The sequence below is a fragment of the Lissotriton helveticus genome, chromosome 2_2 (assembly GCF_964261635.1).
Source record: "Lissotriton helveticus chromosome 2_2, aLisHel1.1, whole genome shotgun sequence".
Taxonomy (NCBI): domain Eukaryota; kingdom Metazoa; phylum Chordata; class Amphibia; order Caudata; family Salamandridae; genus Lissotriton; species Lissotriton helveticus.
Genome location: NC_136060.1, coordinates 503,451,386 through 503,475,030, shown reverse-complemented (window position 1 = coordinate 503,475,030; position 23,645 = coordinate 503,451,386). Strand labels below are relative to the sequence as shown.

Here is a 23,645-nt window from a genome sequence, read left to right as displayed (position 1 = left end):
AAAATGAGTACCACTGAGTAGGGAGCTGTGCTCTCGCGATGTTGTGGCGTTCTAGGTGTCCGTGATAAATAGTCAAGGTTCTCAGCGCTTTGTCTCAGTGAGTCTCTCTATGCCCACAGCCCTGGCACTGGGCGTGCAGATGGGCCTTAGAGACACACAGAACGAGCGAGGAGGAGGAGTTTCTATAGAAGGAACACGTGTGCCACCTACTGCCTGGTAGTACGTGGAAGTGCCACCTAGACGGGTTACATCCTGAGAGGTGCAAGGGTGGTGGGTGTAAGCCCCCTCATGGAGCGGTATGGGGCCCGACAGGACGCCTGCCTGTACCCGTCTCTGTCAGTATGCCTACGCTTATGCAGTTGACAAATATGGCTGTTTTAAAGTAGTGCTAGATACCCTAGTCCAGCCTATGTGGAACTGAGTCCGAGAGAAAGAAAACCTGATGTGCCCGGGATTACAGAGGGTTTCAAAAGGGGACGTTGGTATAGGTATTCTGGCCCGCTTGTTCATTCTCTATATGTGCTTGTATATACACTTTTTGCGTTTATTCTGTAGCTGTGCAGATAGCAAGCATTTGTAGTAGAGAACAAGCCAGGTGTCCTTTATGTAGCGCCTTACACCAGCATTTAACCTGTTTCTCAACACACTCAATTGGACTGTGGTAAAGGTGCCACTTATTGGTGATAATTGTGCTTTAAATCCCACCCACCTCCCCACTGAGTTGACATACATTTATTTTCACAAGATCACACAGCTTGGCGAGGTTCTGAGGCCGCCATGTCTTCTGATTGCACAGGAGGTGCTAACACCACTAGATACCCAAAGTCTAGAAGAGGGCAGAAAAGGGATGTGGCTGGAGGATTGGGTTCAAGGGTGGGTGCGACTAGATTTTTTAAAAGGCCAGCTTAATTTGGTCATGTGTGGATTAATGAGTAGTTTGATGAATAAATAGGGTTCCAGAGATTGACTCTACAAAGGTATTGGCCCCAAGTCACCCACAGGTGCATTTGTGGATAAATGGCAAGGTGAAAAGACTTGTAGAGAAGGGTCCTGTTATTTGAATGGCAACAAGCTGCCATCAATTTTCTTTTGTGAATGGATACATATGCTAAATAGGGAATGACTCCATTGACTGAGTCACCTCAAGCTCTTGTAAATAGATAAATGAATGAGAGGATGAATAGAAATGTAGAGCACTATTTTGTTGAGGACACCTGCCGGTGTCAAGGTGGTCCCTGGTCCTCTTATGAATAGGTTGACGAATGAATGAATGAATGAATACACTTTTATAGAATGGCTACGTGAAGGGCTCAGGGTTCACCTCTTCTGAATGGATGAATAGGCTTGTGCAGAATGATACAATCCAGTTGCCTTAAAGTGGCTCCAGGGTTTCTTGTAAATGGACAGATAGGGTGGCTTATTCATGTATAGATTGCTTTATGAACGTTCTCGCTTTCTCAGATTTGCTTCAAAATGCACCATTTGCCCACTTTTTTTACTTTTTACTTTCCTAGCGGTCGGTCTCACTCGCTTCCCTTTATGGCACTCATCCCACAGTTTTACGCCCTACCACTTTCAAATGTCACCAGCCGCCACTGATCGTAAGGCTTCCCCAACCACCACACGTGCAACTGAATCCTGGTACCCTTGGTAAGGCAAAGCTTTTGGAGCAAACCTATGTCTACACTAGAGTGCTGGAGATGAGCAAAAATGTGCCTCGCATCGTTGAGCCCCCAACATTCCATGTGAAACACCTAATGGTCTTCATGGATAGATGCAACAGCGTTATGCAGACAATAAGAAAGGTGCCAGCAGTGTAACACAGGCTGAGTGCAGAGAACAGGGAGAAGGGGGTCAACAATGTAACATGCAGAACTGTAAATTAGCATCCTCCCAAGACACCTCTCTCCACTCATGCTGACCCCCCCCAGCCCCCAATCGGGCCAGCCAACCACATCCCACCCTAAAAACATAGCATGACGTAGCTCGCAGACCACCTCTTCGTGGCGGGCCGATCCACTGATCACAGAGGTCACGGGGGATGGACACCCCGCACCCACACCACAGCACAGCCAGGCCCGGGCGTTCACGTCTCCCCAAACATCGCTGGAAAGATCCCGTACATCAAAACGTCCTCCTCCCTGAAGGGCACAGAAAGGCCTGGTCAAACATACTGCCCTGAGTGCCAGAGCACTGGCGCAGAGAAGCTCCCTTCGATGATGGCTGGCCAGGATACTTCATGGAGGCAAAATGTGCTCCACAGCAATTTGAAAAATCTGAGAGTCTTTCAACTTTGGTTTCCGAATCACTGAGAGAAGTCACTGCACAGACTTCGCTCAATGGATAACCATAGAAAAATCAATTTCTGTAAAGAACATGTTGGCACAATGAAGTAGATCGCTTATTTTCCTAAACAAATTATACCGAAGAACAAGTTACTTACCTTTGGTAACGATATATCTGTAAGAAGCATTAGTTAGATTCCTTACCATAGAATTACCCCCAGGCGTCAGACTGGATCCGGAAAATTTTGCGTAGCAGTATCCTTGCGCGTCGGTAGGCGTCGTCTGTGGCTCTGCGTCAGTCGTCGGGATAATGTCGGAGTACTTAGACTCCGCCCTCCCGCGCCGACGTCCGTTCTTACACACAGCTTTTCTGCGCCAGGAACGCAGAGCCATGATAAAAACCAACACGGGTGCCATGAAACTAGGGCCCTGAAGGGGATGTCCTTAACCCTAGATATCGGTTCGCAGAACGGGGAGGATGGGTAGGGCGGTAAGGAATCATAACTAACTAATCTTTCTTACAGATTTATCATTACCGAAGATAAGTAACTTGTTCATCTGAAAGAAACATGTTAGTTAGATTTCTTACCTTAGAATAGATACCCCAGCCATACCAACCACTGTGGTGGGTCTGCGAACCAAGAGCACACCAGAAAGTCCTGGAGAACGGAACAGTCAAAGAAGCCATCTCTCTGGACTTGGCTGACCAGGCAGTAGTGTCTAGCAGATGTCCTGCAAGGGGACTCCCTGACCCAGGGCAGTAGTAGCCGCCGTGGCCAGAGTGGAATGGGCCCTCAGCCCAACTGGAGGCTCCTTCTTTTTGCCAATGAGTAGCAAATCTTGATGCACAAGACGACCCACGAGAGATGGTTCGTTTGTGCACCTTCTTCGCACCCACGTAACCAACAAAGAGCTGGTTATCCACCCGGAACTGGAGTGTGCGGTCCAGATAGAATGAGAGCGCACGTTTTGGGTCCAGACGGTGGAGCCTCTCTTCCTCTATCGAGGGATGCGGAGGCGGAAAGAAGGTGGGCAGGGTGACAGACTGCCCGATGTGGAAGGCTGTGACTACCTTGGGCAGGAAAGAGGGACGCGTTCTTAAAACAACCTTATCAGATGGACAGAAAGGAAAGGAGGTTTAGTAGAAAGAGCCTGGAGCTCACTCACTCTCCTGGCAGAGGTGATGGAACCAGGAATGCCGTCTTAAGAGTTAAAAGACGAAGAGGACAAATGTGAAGTGGCTTGAAAGGCGCACACATCAAGAAAGTCAGAACAAGGTTCAAGTCCCACTGAGGCATCACGAAAGAAACAGGAGGAAACATGTGAGTGATGCCCTTCAAGAATCTATTTACAACCGGGGACTTGAAAAGAGAAGGCTGATCAGGAAGCCTTAAGAAAGCCGAAATGGCAGGTAGGTATCCCTTGATAGTGCCCAGAGCAGAGCCCTCTGGGCAAGAGAAAGAAGAAAGAGGAGAACCTCTGAAAGAGGGGCAGAAAGGGGATCCACAGCCTTTGCTGTGCACCATGCCACAAATTTATTCCACCTGCAGACGTATACCGATTTTGTGGAGGGACACCTGGCTGCCAGAATCACATCACAGACTTCAGGAGGCAAGTCAAATGGCCTCAACTGTCGCCACTCAATCTGCACGCATGGAGGTGGAGACTGGACATGTTCGGGTGGAAGACTGTCCCCTGCTGCTGCGACAGAAGGTCCTCCTGAAGAGGCAGACGAATCGGGGGATCTACTGACATGCTGAGTAGCTCGGGATACCAGTATCTTCGTGCCCAGTCCGGAGCCACAAGAATGACTTGGGCCCGGTTGCGCCTGATCTTCTTCAGCACTCTGGGCAGAAGTGGTATAGGTGGAAAGGCATACAACAGACCGCAACTCCACTCGCGACGAAAAGCGTCTCAGAACGAGTGCCGCCTTGGAAATTCCAACGCGCAGAACTGATGACATTGCGCATTCTCTTCTGTGGCGAATAGATCTGACCAAGGCTCTCCCCACTGCCGAAAGAGGCCTTGCGCCACGTCCGAGTTCAGACACCATACGTCATCCATCATGCGCCGACGGCGGAGTTCGTCCGCCCTGGCATTCAGGGAACCTGCCAGGTGTTGAACCACCAGGGTGATGCCCTGGTGTTCCAGCCATTGCCAGAGGCGCAGAGCCTCCTGGCAAAGGGTCCACGACCCCAACCCGCCCTGTTTGTTGCAATACCACATGGCGGTGGTGTTGTCCGTGAACACCTGCACTACACTTCCCCGGACAGAGGGAAGGAATGCCTTCAGTGCAAGCTGGATCACCCGCAGCTCCAGAAGGTTGATGTGGAGCTGGGACTCCTCCGGAGACCAGAGGCCTCTGTTCTCCACCTCTCCCATATGGCCCCCCCCAGCCCAGGAGGGACGCATCAGTCACAACTATGTGCTCCGGGTGGGGTAGGGAAAGGGATCTGCCGTTGACCCAATCGCGGTCCGTGAGTCACCACTGCAACTGTCTTGCAGTGCCCTCCAATATCAGGACATGGTCGGACAGGTTGCCCTGATGCTGGGCCCACTGAAAACTTCAGGTCCCACTGCAGAGCCCGCATCCGCCACCTGGCGTGATGCACCAGAAGGATGCAGGAGGCCATCAGCCCCAGCGTCAACCTGACTGACAACCTGGATAAAGGTTGAAAAATCGGAATTAGAGCCTGAATATCCCGAACCCGCTGTTCCGGGGGAAAAACCCAAAACTGCGCCGAATCCAGAACTGCTCCGATGAAGAGGAGCTTCTGAGAGGGGCACCGGTGTGACTTCGACACATTGATGGAAAATCCCAGAAAGTGCAGGAGGTCGACAAAGGTATCGGCGTCGAAGACCTCGGCAGCGCCGAGAAATGCCAAGACGGATTTGGCGCCGGCATAAACGGAGCTGGAGCATAAGTCTGGGGGACTCCCAGGTTGTATGCCAATGGACCCATGGGACCTGCCAGTGCTCCAGAGGGGTACATAGCTCTCGAATAGAAACCGTACATCGCGTTTAAAAACTGTGTTGGGTCTTGGCCTGGGCCCGGAAAAGGTGGATATGGACCCACAGGTAGCCCTCGATGAGGCACCAGAGTCGACTCTTCTTCGTCGGGTCGGTGAGCCGGAGTCGTCAAACTCTCAGGTAAGGGAGCTTCTTCCTCCTCCGGAACTGGAGATCGAGACAGCGCCGGAGAGGGATTAGACACCGGAGCCGGTGAATGCTCCGGCAACTCCACAGGCGAAACCTCACCTTCCGGATCCACAACTGGAGAAGGAGATATCTCCTTACGACGTCTCCTACTTGGCGACTTCGGTCTCGAATCAGAATCCTTCCCAGAGTGATGTAGAGATCCTTGCTTCCTCTTCGATGATCTAGAAGCATGCTCCGACGAGGACTTCGACGGCGACCCTGTGCGAGACCTCGATCTCGACCGCCTCGATCACGACCTCGAAGACTTCTTTTCTTTTTTACCTTTGACCTTGGCAACCAGAAGCTTCGCCTCTCTTTCACGAAGGGCCTTTGGGTTCATCTTCTTACAGGAAGAACACCCTTGAACGTCATGGTCCGAGCTCAGGCACCAGATGCAATCCTCATGCGGGTCCGTGATCGACACCATCTTCCCGCATTCTCCGCACGGCTTGAATCCGGTCTTCTTCGTGGACATCTCGACAGGCGACAAAGAAGCTAGAAGACACTGATAGGAACAAACAGTAACAAAGTTACTAAACAGCTACAGAGGATCCCTCGGAAACCGTTAGGGTCGATGACGCGGAAAAAAGGGAACTGACGTCATCACGCCGACGTGGCCCTATTATGGAGTCGGTGACGTCAGGCGGAGCCGGGCGCGATGCCGTGCTTCTGTGACGTCGTCCACTTCGGCGTGAAGCTACAAAAGAATTTCCGAATGTTGCTGATGCAGAGGATATTCACAAGGTGAGGAATCCACTGGCAGATGTATCCATCAGAAAGTAATGTTTTCTTACAGTATGTACACATTTCTAAATGGCTGATCTACAATTCTCCACTTATGGAATATTATTCAACTAGGCTGTAGTAACAGATTATTCTCCTGACGGGCCTTGAGCCCAGCGGTAAAGGTTTGTTTTCTACTTGCTAATATAAGCAAACACAAGCCAAATTCTCTGTTTCAAAGTCATTCAACATGTACATACAGGATCAAAGTTCTCAAAAAGCTGATAACATTTCCTAATCGATTTGAATTTTTCCAGATAGAATAGCAAGACTAACATTCAGCGAATGTAGTGAATGTCAGATTAGAAGTTTTTCAGAAAAATACTGGGAGCAATATAGATTGATTGATGTGAAAATATAAAATCCTCTTTAGCAAGAACGTAGGATGTGGATTGTGGCTATTTTGTTGACACCACAGGAAAAACCTTTTTTACTTAAATGCATAAGAGTACTTGGTTGAGAGCCTCTTAGCCTCCTTTAAAATGTCCGCGCCCACGCCTCAGCCAGAAATTCATGTGGGAGTGTATGATGAAGTAGAATTCCACCCACTTGAGGAGCTGTCTAGAGATGGTGAAGAACCTTTCTTATGACTGTGCTTTCGAGGATGATGACCTTTCAGTGGAGTGCTTCAACTGGTCTTTCTATTCTCAATGACGGAAGCCATTTCATATGGGACACATTTAGGTCTTCCTGGACCCCATACCCTTTGGCCTTGGTAAAGGATGTTGACTGTAATGGAGGTTGGAGTGGATCTGATAGTGGATTTTGAATGCCAGAATCTCCTACACAGCAGAGTCTACGGATGAAGAGAGACAAAATCCCTTAGCAGAGGATTCTTCTGCTGAACAGCATTCCTGCATTAGTCTCCATCACATTGATCTCAACAATATCGAGCAATGCTCGAACTAATTTAACGTCGAGTGACGTGACACTGAATGCCTCAAAGTCAAATCATGTTTCGACGTTCAGTGACACTCTGGTGAGAACGCTTCAATACATTAACTTTCCTGAATGGCTGGGTTCTTTCGCCACCGACGCTTCCTTGCTTCTAGAAGATCAGTGCATTCCCCTTTGCCCACAATGACACTTTCAATGTTAAGCAGTAGCGCTTTGTGTGTTGTGGCTCGATTGGTGGTGCCCATTGCTTTCCTCCTTCTCGACCTTTTCTGCTCTGATCTCTTACTCTTTCTGTGAGAGTCCTTTGGAGTCATTGTGACATCCTAGTGGAGACAGATGATTCTCTAGAGACTTCATCCTTCGCCAGCATGGCTACCAATTTCTCTTAGCATGATGCCCTCTCTATCTAGGGGTTGGATATTTTGGAGAAGAATTCTCCTCTTTCATGGAATGAGAGGCGGAACGGCACATCGCATGATGAGAGCCAGATGCTGCCTCCTTCCTATCACAAGAAGGGCACATTACAAAGGAGGCCGTCATCCTGACTGTACAAATTTGGCTAAAGAAGAAAAACAAAGTGACCCCTGATTCTGTTCCACTGTCACAGGACACACTGAAGGAAGATTAACAAGGATGAATCTACACAAAACCCCAAAACGGTCTGAAAACCTCCTTTAGTTCCCACTCTCACAGAAAAAAGAATTAACTCTACAAGGCGACTACCAGTCGAAAGCATCAAGGGATACAAAACATAATAGCACCTTCAAGGCACAGGCTGCCGTTTCATTCTCCTCCGCTCTGATAATGTGAAGCCTACCAGGCCTGCTTTTTTCCATTGATTGCTCATACTTATGCAGCTATTTCTGGCCAGCTGCAGTGCTACAGTTTGCAAAAGGGTTAGCATTGGATTTGTTTTAATTAAGTGAATGAATCTGGCCTGTGATCGCCCTTGGAAGGAGCTTTATATAATTAATTATGCTGAATTTTGCACCTAATTTGCAATGCAGTTATACGGCTTTAGTGCTTCAAGAGGCGAGTGGGGAATTAGACTAAGGGCACGATTAAGATCTTGGTGGACGGCATTCTCCTCACAATCGTGAAGGATTTCCCGTCCACAAAATTACAAGTTCCACAGAATAAAATGGAATGGTAATTGGGCGGACGAGGTATCAGTCATGTTTGTGACGGCGTAACCCTGTCCGCCCAGATAGCAATCAGGCCCAAAGATTTAAGATTATAAATGTTCTTGCAAGGCAAAAGTAATGTTATCCGCAAGGAGTGATATTCAGAGGCAGTACTAGTGGTAGCAGGACTGACAGCAGCAGTGAGAGCAGGGGTGAGGCAGTGTCACTGGTTCGCAGTGAAGGAGACCGTGTCGTTGGTTGTTTTAACTAAGGCAGAATGAGCAGGACAAACAAAGGTATTCGTAAGACGAGCAATCAAGCCATGAGAGATGTTCATTGACTGATTAGTAGCAGAGGCTGCCCGATTTATGCTGGTCATTGCAGACGGTGGGTAAGGCCATGCCTTTTTATTCATCAAGAAACTTACAGCAAGCGAGAAAGGCGGAGAAGGGAAAAAAGAAGAGGTAGCGAAAGACAGGAGAAGAGTGACAAATATATTTAATAGGTATGACACAGCACCTGCAAGAGTGAGACCCAGAGACAGGATAAGTAAGGTAATGGAAGAAAAAGGTATAAAGTTGGATCAAAACTAGGAAGCCCTGGAATTCACACCATAGCATTTGGCTGTAGCTCCGACAGGCTCCCGAGAAAAATTCTGGGCCCTTGCACTAACATTTTCACAAAGCAAGCACTTCAATGAAGACAGGAGAGGTGAGGCAGTACAAATGTTGGTTAGTCCATTTGGTAATTTAAATGATGGCCAGTTGGGTGAGCATGGCAAATTGGACAGCATTTTAAACAACAAAAAATACATTTGATAAAATAAAATATAAATTTAAGTTGGTTACCTCTTTATCTTTCAAGTTGTAGGAATTCCACAAGAACATTCTGAATGCTGCAAAGTCAGCTGGTACTGGTTCACCCTGAAAACAAGAAAGTGTAAAAAGCTATGCTCGGTTCAGTTACTTCAGGTTCTCAATTTGTATCAAACAATGGGGCACATTTTCCTGGGGCTTCAGGGAAGAGTGCATGTCAGGAAAATCAATCATAAGACAGCTGTGCTACACAAATTTCGACAACAAAAATAGTGCCAAGCTAAATATATAAAGGTAAGCATAACTTATTCATTCTTAACGCCTCATCCATTTATCTGTGCGCATATATTTGATACTCTGGTACTATACATCAGAGAATAGGAACAGCAACAGAGAAGAAATGGGTATAGCTTGAACTGCAGATAAGGCACAGATGCTTAGCATCTCTGCACATACATTCACCCGGGATGTGGGTGTGTAGATGGGTGGGCTGGGGGTTGGTGGGCTGATGGGGAGTCTGTGCCCTGGTGCGTTATGGACTTAGGGCAGTATTCTCCAATAAGTGGTGCGTGAGCTATTGGTACCTCCCCAGCTACTTTTAATTAGCTTTTCTCTGTGCAACCCAGAGTACTAGATTAGAAGACCTGCTTGTTTGAATTAATGTACGAGTTACTTACCTTCGGTAACGATGTATTTGGTAGAGAAGATTCTAGCCGCAGATTCCTTAATGTAGAATTATCACCAGGAGCGTGACTGTATTGGGAAAACTTTTTGCCACAGCATCCCTGCGCGCCAGGGGGACACACCACGTGACTCCGCCCTGACGTTGTCCGCATCCGTGATGTCAGCAGAATACATAAGTCTGTGACGTCAGCAGGATACATAAGTCCTACCCTGGCGCGCCTACGTCCGTTTTCTTCAGAGAACTTTTCCGTGCCACAACGCGGAGCCATCACAAACAAAACTGTGAGAATACTGGAACAGTGTGCGAAAACCCCCGCTAAACAGAAGAGAAAGAAACAAATGGTGAGGAACATCTGATAGAGACTACTAGCCGCAGATTAACGTAGAATAGATACCGTAGCCAAACCCAAGGGGAAAGAGGGTCTGCAATGGGACCGCCCCAGCAAAAGCGAACCCAAGACCCCGACAGGGGGCAAATCACCAGGCCAGGGAAAAAGCCCAGTCCTCCCCAACAGGGGATGAGCCACAGGGACAGGGGAAGGAGCCCTAGTCCCACCCCCCCCAAGCAGACTAGAACCTCAGCATCACGAATAACACCGCCCCACAGTGGATGTGTCACAACGACAAAGAGGCAGCCCAGCCTACACAAACAGGAGAAGGAAGGGCAATACGAAAGAAGGCCATCAGCCAATGTATCAGGGACCTCCATCGGAAGCCCCAGGTACAGGCAATAGGAAAGTAGACCAACAGCCACTATACCAGGGACCTCCACCGGCAACGCAGAGGAGTACCGAGGAAGAAGAACAACCCAGAGACTCCAAGGAGAAGAGTAGAAAAGTGGGCAAGAGCCCTCCACCGGGAACAGGAGGTACACATCTTGAAGCCCGAAGGCATTCGCACACTGTTCCACTGAACGCCAAAGCGTGTAAAAGAATAGAAGGGCCGAAAACACAATCAGGATCCGCGTTGCACATGGAAAAAAGGAAAACTATTGTATGCGCCGGAGTGGGACTTATGTATCCTGCTGATGTCATGGACGCGGACGACGTCAGGGCGGAGTCATGTGGTGCCGTCCCCCCGGCGAGCAGGGATGCTCTGGTAGAAAGTTTTCCAGATCTAGTCTCACGCCTTGGGATAATTCTGCGTTAAGGAATCTGCGGCTAGTAGTCTCTATCAGATATATGAATACCAAAATTCAAACATGTATATCTGAAATTAAAAAGTGTGTATTTTCAGAATTCATAAGCTGATGTATGGAGAAATATTGTAGAATTTCCAAAATATATTTAAAGCGGATATTGGAGTGATGTTATGTTATATGTATTTCTAGAGCGCACGTTCACCAAGCGGTTTCATGGCGCTAAGGTAGCGGAAACATCAATCAATCAAAACATGTGTAGAGCACGCTACTCACCTGTGAGGGTCTCAAGGTGCTGAGGGGAGGGGGGAGCAGCTATTGGTTGAACAGCCAGGTCTTGAGATGTCTCCTAAAGGTCAGCAAGTCCTGGGTCTGACGCAGGTGGGCTGGGAGGTAGTTCCCTTTCTTGGCGGCGAGGTGGGAGAAAGATCTGCTGCCGGTGGTAATTCGGCGGATGCGTGGGACGGTGACAGTCGTTCGTTGACGTATGCTGGTCCGGCGTTGTGAAGTGCTTCGTGAGCGTGGGTGAGGAGCTTGAAGGTGATACTTTTGTTGACCGGTAGCCAATGCAGATCTCTCATGTGGGTGGTGATATGGCTGTGGCGAGGGAGTCAGAGGATGAGGTGTGCGGAGGAGTTGTATATGAATTGGAGTCTCTTCTGTAGTGTAGCCGTGGTTCCTGCGTAGAGGGCGTTGGCGTTGCCAGGCTGCTGCTGACGAGTGCTTGTGTGACCGTTCTTCTGGTTTTGGTGGGGATCCATCTGTAGATCTTGTGGAGCGTGCAGAGGATGTTGAAGCAGTGGCAGGAGACAGCGTTGACTAGCACATGACTGTCACACATATGCTTGCCTGAAAAGCCAGGCCAATTGAAGGTTTTCTGATCACAAGAGTGACGGGCGTCGATGCGAGGGGCAAATATCGAGAATCTCGAATCACAAAGAGTCTTATTTTTAAAAGCAGAGATAAAACCAGGACTACCAGTCTTTAGAGATTTAAAAACAAGGCAGCAACCTTAAAATTAGAGCATTGTTCTACTGGCATCGAGTGTAATCTCTTCAGCAGGGGGATGATGCGACAGCTACGAGGTGGTTGGTACAGAAATCCGGCTGTCAGACACTTAGGAAGGCCCAAACAGAGGGAGTTACAAAGTCTAACCTCGAGGTGACCAAAGCAATGATAGCAATGAGTGAGAGCCTCAAAGGAAAGGAATTTACAGAGCCTTAGCACAAGGAGATTACAGTCTCTAATTGAGGTTTCATTGAGAATTTGGCATCGATCAGGTAATCAATCAGGGAATTGTAAGCGCGTTCCTCACCCGTGAGGATCTCAAGGCGCTGAGGGGGTGTCCGCAGATCTGTTTAGCCGAAGAGCCAGGTCTTGAGGGCCTTCCTGAAGGTGTTCAGGGAGGGGTGCGTCTGATGTCTGCCGGTAGCTCGTTCCAGGTCTTGGCTGCAGTGTGAGAGAAGGATCTTTCGCCTGCTCTGGCGATGCGCGGGGTTTCAGCCAGTGCGAGGTTGGAAGATCGGAGGTTTCTTTTGGGTACGTGGAAGATGATTCTGTTGTTGAGGTATTTGGGTCCGTTGTGTAGGCATTTGTAGGCATGAGTGAGGATTTTGAAAGTGATATTTTCTCCACGGGGAGCCAGTGGAGACTTCTTAGGTGTTGGTTGAGGTGTTTGTGTCGGGGGATCCCGAGCACGAGTCTGGAGGCGGTGTTCTGTACTGTCTGGAGTTTGCAGATTAGGGAGTTGTTGATGCCGGCTTCGAGTGCTTTTCCATAGTCCAGTCTGCTGCTAATGAGAGCCTGGGTGACTTGTCTTCCTTGACTCAGGGGCATCTACTTAAAAGTCTTGCGGAGGATGCAGAGGGTGTTGAGCAGCTGGAGGTGACTGCGTTGACCTGTCGGTTCATGGTGATTGATGAGTAGAGTACGATGCAAAGGTTCTTGGCGTGGTCTGAGGGGGTAGGTGGGCTTCCGAGGGCAGTCGGCCAACAGGTGCTGTCCCATACAGAAGGGGTGGTGACGAGGACTTCTATCTTCTCGGCATTGAGCTTCAGGCAGCTGTTGCTCATCCAGACTGCGACGTCTTTCATTCCTTTCTGGAAGTTGAGTTTGGCAGTGGTGGGGTCTTTGGTGAGTGAGAGGATGAGTTGGGTGTCGTTGGCGTAGGATACGAGGTTGAGGCTGTGTTGTCGGACTATGGCTGTGAGGGGGGCCATATAGATGTTGAAGTGGGTGGGGCTCAGTGATGAACCCTGTGGCTCTCCGCAGGTGATTTTCGTGGGATCGGAGAGGAAGGGTGGGAGTCTGATCCTTCTGCTTTTTTCGGTGAGGAATGATCGGATCCAGTCCAGGGCTGTTCCTTGTGTGCCTGCGTCGTGTAGTCTGGTGACTAGTGTGCGGTGGGAGATGGTGTCGAAGGCCACTGATAGGTCGAGTAGGATGAGGGCTGCGGAGTGGCCATGTTCAGGAGGGTGCGGATGTAGTCTGTGGCGGCGAGTAGGGTGGTGTCTGTGCTGTGGTTGCTTCGGTATTCGGATTGGGACGGGTCGAGGATGGCGCGCTCTTCAATGAATCGTGTCAGTTTCCTGTTGACTGTTTTCTCTGCAGACTTTGGCTGCGAAGGGGAGGAGTGAGATGGGCTGATAGTTCTTGAGGTCGGCGAGGACAGCTGTGGGCTTCTTGAGCAGGGGCCTGACTATTGTGCGCTTCCAGACGTTTGCGACGATGCCGGTTTTGAAGGTGGTGTGGATGGTGCATTGTAGTTCGGTTGCTATGGCTGCCGCGGCTCTGTGGTAAATGTGAGGGGGGCAGGGGTCGGTGGGGGCCCCCCCGAGTGGATGATTTTAATGGTCGAGGCGGTGTCTTCGGCTATGATCGGTGTCCATTTGGATATGGTAGGCTGGCTGGTGTTTCTGGGGGGCCGTCTGTGGTGCCTGGATGGTCGAAGTTGTCATAGAGGTTTTTGATCTTGAGGTGGAAATAGGTTCCAATCTTGTCGCAGAGGTCTTGGGATGTGGTGATGTCTGTGGATTCGCTGCGTGGGTTGGTGAATCCTTGAATGACACTGAAAAGTTCCTTGGAGTTGGCCAGGATTTTGTTGTGGATGAAGGCTCTGTAGACGAGGGTTCCTCGGAGTGTGGCTTTGGGGGGGGTTTGGATCTGGAAGTGCAGGAGTTCGGCAGAAGGGAAGGTTTCGCTGGAGGTGGAGTGCATGTGCTCTTGTTACACTAAAGTGAGCATACAGTTACCTCACAGATAATTAGCTGTTACCAATACGCCCAATGTTCCTGTACAGGACATGTGCTGTATTTCCTTGCGGCACATCAATATGCTCTCTAACGTCGCAGTGTTTATCCTTTGTTTCTTTACACGCTGCACTGCCTTTTTTGTTAGGTTCACTCTACAGAAGAAAAAAGTTACTTACCTGTCATAGTTGTTCTCCAGTATTGATATCTTTCGTATAATCCTAAGCTCAAATTTCTCCTTTCATGTCTTCGAGTTGTGAGTTCCACAATAACATTACAACAGCAGTTCCATTTTAAACACAGTATTGAAGCCAGAAAATGGCTCTTTAGTAGCCTAGTTAAATCATTTACAATGAACAAAATTCAAGCAACCAGAGACAATCAGCCTGAAGACCACAGCCTGAGAGATCACAGTCCTTCCTATTTGGTTTACCACGCGTGTGAAGGAATAATACAAGTAGACAGGGTTCTCGCAGGGATGAAGGTGGGTCAGAAGAGAATCTACGAAAGACACCAATAGTAAAGAACCACAATTATAGACAAGTAACTTTATTCTTCGCTAGTATGAGATCTTTCATAGATTCACATGCTTACACCAGAATAACACACAGTACACATTATGAACCACTAAAAGAACATGGCAGACGGAGGAGAGAAAAAACTTCAGAGTGGCTCACCTAATTAAAAACAGATGTCACATTGCCTGGTTTACTGAACACACCCTTTTGTACTGCCTATTCTAGTCAGTAATGTGATGTAAAGGTGTATACATTCTTCCATGTTTTCCATGTATTTACATATGTCTGTCAACACTCAAGACAGTACAGCAGTTCAGCTGGATACACATCCACTCCATTCCGGCAGAATGAGAAGTCACTTTGCTTTGTCGTGGCTTGACCACAATTATGTGGCAAAAGCAAATTACAGCTGCAACTGATCCAGCTGTGCCCTGCTCAGAAATAGCTTCGATATGTGGGTTGCCAATGGTGGTGTAAAAGCTGATCCAACTTCCTAAAACTCTTTGTTCTGCGCAGGCAGATTAATCGAACATCTTCTATCTGAAACATGCAAGGAATGCTCTGGAGCATTTGTTGGATTTTGAAAAAGATTTCTTTATAATTGACTCATTCAGGTGGAAGTGTGAATATACTTAATGTATACATTTCAGTTTAGTTCTCAATATTACTCTGTCACTGTCTAACTAGAGAAATGGGTTAGCTCAAATGATCAATCAATCAGGGGTTTATAAAGCGTGCTACTCACCCGCGAGGGTTTCAAGGTGCTGGGGTGAGGGCGGGGAGGATGACGAGAGCAGCTCCGGATCAGTCGAAGAGCCAGGTCTTGAGGTCCTTCCTGAACGTGTGCAGTGTCGGGAGCATCTGATGTTCACAGGGAGATAGTTTCAGGTCTTGGCCGCGATGTAGGAGAAGGCTATCCCGCCTGTTCTGTTTCTGCGGATGCGGGGGACCTCTGCCAGGGTGAGGGGTCAGCGGAGCAGAGGTTCCTCTTGGGTACATGGAAGGATACACTGTAGTTGAGGTATTTGGGTCCAATGTTGTTGAGGGATTTGTAGGAGTGGGTGAGGAGTTTGAAGGTGACCCATTTCTCCACGGGGAGCAAGTGGAGGTCTCTTAGGTGTTGGGTCATGTGTTCGTGACGTGGAGTCTCGAGGAGGAGTCTGGCTGCGAAGTTCTGGGTGGTTTGAAGTTTGTGTAGGAGGGTTCTGTTGATTCCGGCATATAGGGCGATGCCGTTGTCGAGTCTGCTGGTTATGAGTGTGTGGGTGACGGTCCTATTGCAGTCAGGGGGGGGATCCATTTGAAGATCTTTCGGAGGATGCGGAGGCAGTTGAAACTGGTGGAGGCGACAGCATTGATCTGGCTGGTCTGCAGGGGTGGGAGGATTCCGGAGGGCGGAGAACCACCAGGTGTTGTCCCAGGCGGAGGTGCAGGGCATGAGGATGAGGACCTCGGTCTTTTTTTAGTTGAGTTTCAAACAGCTGTCTTTCATTAAGGCTGCCACGTTCCTCATTCCATCCTGGAAACAGAGTCTGGTGTCTTAGGGCTTCTTTGTGAGTGAGAGGATGAGCTGAGTGTCATCGGCCTTCCGGCACACAGAGGGCGTTGTTTGGCAGGGTGATGGAGGGGTACGAGCTTGTCGGCACAGCAGGAGATCCAGCGGTGAAATTTCTTGGCTGCAGGGTTGGTGTCGGTCGTGGCACTGGTTTGGACCTTGGAGGAGGGTGGTGTTGAGGAGTTCCTCTGTTACCTTCTTCCAGTTCCTTTGTGGCGGGCGCCGGGAGGAGGGGGGGCCTTGGATGCGGTGGGGGTGTTGAAGGTGAAGTGGACGCAGTGGTGGTCAGTCCACAGGGGCTGGGTGGTATGGCTGAAACAGACGTTTGTCCCTCTCTCGAAGATAGGGTCGAGGGTGTGTCCAGCTCTGTGAGTAGGCGTGTTGATCAGCTGCTTCAGTCCGAGGTTGTCGAGGAGAGAGGTGGAGTCGGGGTCGTTGCAGTTGTTGAGGTGGAAGTTCAGGTCACAGAGTAGAATGTAGTCCGTGGAGGTGATGGCGTGGGATGCGCCGAGCTCGGCGATGGTAGTTGCGGACTGGGTGCGAGGTCCTGGCAGTCTGTAGATGAGGGTGCTGCATAGCGCGGTCCTGGGGCTGGTCTGGATCTGGAAGTGGAGGTGTTCTGTGTTGGAGTAGGGGTCACTCGTGCTAGATGTGGAGAGTCGGAGGGGGGTCTTGTGTGCGATGGTGAGTCCTCCTCCTGGCCAGTCCTTTGTCTGGATCTTGTATCTGTCGGGGATGGCAGTGGCCATGTCGGGGCCAGAGGTTGCGATGGCCCAGGTTTCCGTGAAGAAGGCGACGTCGGGCGAGAAGGTGTCAATCAGGTCCCAGATCTCTGCGGCGTGTCGGTGCAGGGAGAGCACGTTGAGGAGAATGCAAGTCAGGGTTTTGGCGGTGCGTGAGTCGGGCATGCCTACGACGGTTGTGGTGGTTTTGTCGATGGTAAAGGATCTGCGGCATCGTCTGCACGAGAGCTGTACAAGGGTGGTGTTAATCGAGGATCTTTGGCAGTCGGTTTGTCTTCGTGGGTTGAGTGCGTGGAGTGCGGCGGAGTCGTATCGGCGGGGTCCCGGAGATTCAGGTTTCCTGGCACTGGCTGCAGTCGGGTCGTGGACGGCCGCAGACAGGCTTGCCTTTGGAGCATCAGCGGCGCGACGCGCAGCGGGCGCCATTTGTAGGGGAGGGGGAGGGAGGTGCAGCTGGGAGGTGGGAGGGGGCGGTCAGGGGGTGGGGTCACAGGGCAATGTGGCAGCAGGTGGTGGGAAGACCGAGGGGAACACCTAGTAGGGAAAACCAACGAAGGGAAAACAGACAAGCAACAATAGTACAACAAGGCACAATGAAAATCAATAATCACAGAGCAACACAGAATCAGAGAGCAACAACGGAATACCAAAATCAGGGCTGCCTCGAACCCGGCAACGGGTGGGCTACCAGTGGCAGCGCAGAGCACAACAGAGCTGCAGGGGAGAGTGCAATCCTTGGAACGAGGTCGATGACTGCATAAGCTGTGACAGGACTACATTCATCTGCCAAACCACTATGGGTCTTTCTTACCGGGGGGAAAGACTTGAGCAGGACTTTCATGAATTCTTTTATTATCCCACTACTACAAAAGGAAAATGTGGAGTTCTTTTCCGAAACAGGAGATTATAGCCATTTGAACTTTAATCAAGACATTGACTAACTCGGAGGGAGCAAGAGTTAAAAGAGAGGAAAGGATCTGATGTGGCAAACTTTGTTGTGAACACCTGTTACAAAACCTTTGCCATTTGGCAAAGTTTTATTTGTTGATGCAGTTGCCTGCACCAGAATTTCTATGCATTTTTCCGGGATGTCTGAACATTCAATGTGTTCAGAAGCCAAGCATAAAGCTTCAGGGGTGCGAGTCTGAATGATGCATCGCAGCACGGGCTCTGGTTAGGAGGTCGTGCTGCAGCATCAACTTATGACCATCAGCGAGCAGAAAAAGCTACGTAAACCAAAATTGTCTTGGCCATGCTGGTCCAATTAGACTTATCCAACGAGGGTCCATTCTCATTTTCTTAGCACCTTCAGAATGAAGGGAAGAGGTGAGACTGTATGCAAAAGTCTCTGACCATGCAATTAATAGGGCATTCCCCTTGACACTCGTAACCTACACTGCCCAGGTTTAATTGGCATTTTCAAATTGCATCTTTTGCAAAAAGATCTATCTTAGGTTCGCCCGACATTCCAAACACCTTGTTGATCTGGGTACGATTTAATCCTCATTCGTGACAATGATGTGCACAGCAACTGAGGGAATCCGCAAATTCCTTCTCCTACCCCTATACGTGTTCTGCCGCATTGCCCAGTTCCGGGGGGCCTCTGCTTCCTTCGTAAACACCTTTAATCTGGTTCTTCCTGGCTTCACTATATACAACATCATGTGGAAGGGCTGAAGATCTAATCGAAACTAGCCGAAGCTCTAGCAAGTTTATACGCAGGCGACTTTATTCCCGAATCCAATTGCCATTATTAGCGAACTCCTTCCACAGTCCCCATCCTCTCAAGGACATGTACGCCATCATAACAAGATTTGCTGGCTCTATCTGGAAACGGAGGCTCTCTATTTGTTGGACCTTTTTTTCTACAGTGTCACTCCATCTTTTATCTTTGCTGTTATTTCAATCTTGTCCTTGAAGTGCCCATTTCTCCGATTTCATTGACGGCTCAATTGTTCCTGGAGCAGTCTCATATGCTAACAGAATGGAATGGTATTCAAGAGGAGACCATGCTAAAAATACAGTTGAAATGTCATATTATAATCAGTCACTAAGGGCCAGATGTACTAACATTAGGAAAACCCATATCCCTTTGCGATTCTTTCTGAATCACAATTAGGAAATCATAATTCCTAATGTATAAAATATTTTAATTCTAAATATCGCTTCATAGTAGGTTGCAAATCGACATACCTCATGAATATTAATGAGGTAGATTACAATCTGCAATCTAATAGGAATCACAGCCATTACAGAGATGGGTTAGCAGACCATCATGTCTCTGATTGCTTTTAATAAAGCAAACCTTTCTTATTTTCTTAAAAAAAATATATAATTACAGCCCATTTTATTGAAAAGAGAACGTTATAGGTTTAAAAAAGGAAATATTAAACTTTGAAGTTACATTTTTTAACATTCTCAAAGGGCAAGAGGTCCCCACGGGGAGCCCTTTCCCTTTGCAAATGGGCTACCAGTAGTACTGTTTTGCGACCAGAATTCGGTCGCAAAACAGTAATCCATACCATACAGATCTGTTATTTGGAGGGGGTGGCCAAAACACGCCCGTTCCAAATACCGAATCGCAAATAGAAATTGCGATTCAGTAACAAGTTACCGAATCACACTTTGTACATTTGAACATAGTCGCAAACGGCCAGTGACATAGCTTGGTTAGTATGAGGGGGGTGGGGCGGGGAGAAGAGGGGTGGCGAGGGCAGTAGGGTGGGGTGAGGGGGGGGGGGAAGGGTGGGTGAGATTTCCCAACAATCACAGGGGTAAATCTTGATATAACATTTTATGAGAAGTGGGGAATGTGGGCGACTAAAGGGGAAGTTTAAAGAAAGAGGAGTGAGGATTGTTAGGGGTACTTAAAATGCAATATTTTTAAAAACAAATCAACATTTTTAAGGCCTTTAAATCATACGCAACAGAGTGTGTGCTTTTTTGTCAGTGTGAGCATGTAAAAATCCCAGGTGATAGCCAGTCGACTTCACATTCCCCAACAGAAAGCAGTTGTATCCAACTATTTACTATAGAATACATTTTTCAGGGGGTGTTCACCCTAAAACTCCACCTGAAGCTACACCTCTGCAAACGGCCCTCTTGCCCTAGGTCTTGTAATTTGTGTAATCTTTCCTTTGAGGGAAATTATTTTCCTTTATTTACATTCAAAATTGCTCTCAGTAGTTAACCTCGGTACAAGAATTTATTAGTGACTTCTGCATGTTGACTGTCAGCCTTAATTTGTACAATAAGCTCAAACATTGTATTTTAAGACCAAATTATACGGTAGCCCTGTAATTAGCCAGTTGTCCAAATATGGGAACCCTTGATTGCTGTGTTTGCTTAAATGTTCTGAGGTTGGTGCCATGCACTTTGTAAAGATTCTCGGTGCTGATGACTTGAACGGATTCTGGCAACCAACCACTTAGAAACACAGATATTTCCACTGGCTGAGATGAATAGCAATGTGGAAACATGCACCTTGCAGGTCTAAGGTGGTCATAAATGCAGATTCTCTTAACAGCTGCAGAGTTTCCTGCAGGGAGATTATTCGCACATTTTGCTTACAGAGGAAAGCATTGAGCTGTGTATATCTAAAACTTCCCTCCATTCTCTTGCCTTTTCCTGATTAAAATGTTTTTTTAATAGAATTCTGAATTTTGCTGGGATTTGGGAACTCTTTCTAGCGCACCCTTTTTAGGTCTGGAACTTTCCTGCCTGTTTGCTGATGAAGACGGCTGCTAGCCTTTGTCAAGTTTGAAACTCTGCTGTTTGCCCTGAACTCGCTCAGCTACTGAGTTCTTTACAGCGCTATTTGGAAGCGCCAGTGCTTTCTCTACATTCTGCAGCGCTATCTGTCAGCGCTTGACAACCACCGCTCGCGTTTCCCGCTCCGCGGGAAACACTCGCTGATAAGGGCTTGCTGGCCGGTTTGGAGGACACGGAACATCAACGCCCACAAGCCAGTTGGGCTCAGAGAACCTCCCTGCCACGCCCCCCTCAGCTGGAACAAATTGCGCTGAGGCAGCGCTGAAGTGTGGAACTTTCCTGCCTGTTTGCTGATGAAGACGGCTGCTAGCCTTTGTCAAGTTTGAAACTCTGCTGTTTGCCCTGAACTCGCTCAGCTACTGAGTTCTTTACAGCGCTATTTGGAAGCGCCAGTGCTTTCTCTACATTCTGCAGCGCTATCTGTCAGCGCTTGACAACCACCGCTCGCGTTTCCCGCTCCGCGGGAAACACTCGCTGATAAGGGCTTGCTGGCCGGTTTGGAGGACACGGAACATCAACGCCCACAAGCCAGTTGGGCTCAGAGAACCTCCCTGCCACGCCCCCCTCAGCTGGAACAAATTGCGCTGAGGCAGCGCTGAAGTGTGGAACTTTCCTGCCTGTTTGCTGATGAAGACGGCTGCTAGCCTTTGTCAAGTTTGAAACTCTGCTGTTTGCCCTGAACTCGCTCAGCTACTGAGTTCTTTACAGCGCTATTTGGAAGCGCCAGTGCTTTCTCTACATTCTGCAGCGCTATCTGTCAGCGCTTGACAACCACCGCTCGCGTTTCCCGCTCCGCGGGAAACACTCGCTGATAAGGGCTTGCTGGCCGGTTTGGAGGACACGGAACATCAACGCCCACAAGCCAGTTGGGCTCAGAGAACCTCCCTGCCACGCCCCCCTCAGCTGGAACAAATTGCGCTGAGGTAACGCGCATCGCGGGACGCGCGCGGGCGACGCCGGGCTAAGCCCGGGCAAAGGGCGGGCCCTCTGTGGTCCTCAGTGGCCGAGGTAGGCCGGGCTGGGCCCCGTTATTTTAGTTTTATTCGTTTTTCGCTGCTCTGATATTGCAGCAAACTTACATACATCAATATGCGGATGATCTTTTGACTATATTCTTGTTTTCTGTTTACTGTGATCTCTTCGGCTATCTTCCGTAACCGACTATTTATATTTTTATAATTTAACGGAAGGACTATTTCTTAAAGATTAATCATGTCTACCAAGAAACTACGTTCTGGGAAAGTACTAAAGGATAAAGAAGAGGTGATATCTGACCCTATACGCCTGAGGAAAAAATCAGAAAATAGTGCGTTAATAAAAGGTCAGATGCAACTGGAACATATTTGGGAAAAATCAGGAAATAAACTTGCAAAAGACCCAATAATTTCAAAGTCTGGTTTATCGCCTCACTCCCATTCACAAATTAAGTTAGAAATAGATTCAAACATTGGTGTACCGATTGAATTAAAACAATCTATTTCCCCTCAAAAGATGGATAGTATCTTCTTGGCGCATGATCATAATATTTTTATTGAGAGAGAAAAGGAAGATGAAGACTTTGCTGTTACATCCATTTCCACTAGTATTGATCTTGAACTTTGTGGTCGATACATGGATAAGAAATCCTCTGCCCAGGTTGTGGACAGTAAAATTCCAATTAGAGCAACACCATCTGGAATGCTTCTATATAGTAGCACACCATCAAACAAATCTCAAGATGACTATTTAACAAACAGTGATTTGAAATCTCCTCATCTTAATATATCAGGGATTTGTTCCTTTGTTCAATCTAGCTATCCAAAAAATGAGAAACCGATATCAGAATCGTTGATTGCACTTGAACAAATATTGTCATCTATACTGTTGCTCCTTGGTAAATTTGCTGTGAGTTCTGATTGTATTCTATCTTCTGTGTCTGAGATTTTGAAGGAAATGTTGGCGAAAAAGGGTGCTAATGTTCAAGCACCGACCGCTGAACCTGTAGTAGAAAAGACTAAATTACCTTCTACTGAATCCGCAGTTCAGAACCTGTCAATTTGTACTAATCCTTTGCAGGGCAATATTCCTTCGAAATTAATTGTTAAAGTAGACACCCATCCACCCCCGAAGAGCTCTGTCCTATTTGGAGAGAGTAAATCTATAAAATACACTGACAAAGATGATAGTCTAATAGAGACGGTGCAAACGACGGGAAATGAACTTTTCCCAATCTTTGTCAATGAAAAAAAGGGCCATGATGGAGTGCAGGCTCAGACTAAAACTAGAAAAGAAAGAATAAAAGGAAAAAATAGGAAGTTATTACGTAAATATAAGAAAAAAAGACCAAGGCAAATTATTTTTCAAAGCATATGTGCTGATGCACGAGAAGAGCCAGGAAACGGGGAAAATCCACTATTGAATGTAACTAAAAATAAAGCAGTGCCCGTTGAACTTAATGTTGTATTAGATGATAGTACGATTAAGAGCTGTACAAATGAACAGTCTTTTGCTCATGTGGTACTAGTTCCGGAACCTCTATCTGTGTTGACTGATGTGATAGACATTCCGCCACAAATAGTAAAAGTACTAAATCCAACTGCATCTACTTTCCGACCCCAACTTAATACTATTAGTGGCCCAACTCCTCAACCAGTAAAATGTGAAATGAGAACAGTAGATACATTAATTCTGGATTTTCTCCCGTTGTTTGACCAAGATGTAAAAATGAATAGATCTTGGCTCCTAAACTGCTTTAAAGAAACTGAAAATTTAAAATTGATTTTGTCAAATGATATTGACCTGGTTTTTCCAGTAAAATCAAGCATTGGACAGCGAACAAGAGTAATATTTTATTCAAAAATAATTTCTAATCTTGTTCTACAACAAGCGGAATATTTCCAATGTAGA

At 47.8% G+C, this 23,645-nt stretch overlaps 1 protein-coding gene across 4 annotated transcripts in view; it reads right to left on the bottom strand.

The window, feature by feature from the left end:
- The window catches only part of LOC144821574 (uncharacterized), a 228,674-nt gene that overhangs the window by 8,481 nt on the left and 196,548 nt on the right, over positions 1-23,645 (bottom strand). For all 4 annotated transcript variants that reach the window (XR_013608385.1, XR_013608386.1, XM_078678778.1 and 1 more), the window contains exon 12: positions 9,136-9,210. Coding sequence is in view for 2 of the 4 variants with exons in the window: in XM_078678778.1 (XP_078534904.1) it covers positions 9,136-9,210 (75 nt within the window). In the remaining 2 variants the exon portion in view is untranslated. The remainder of the gene's footprint in view (positions 1-9,135; positions 9,211-23,645) is intronic.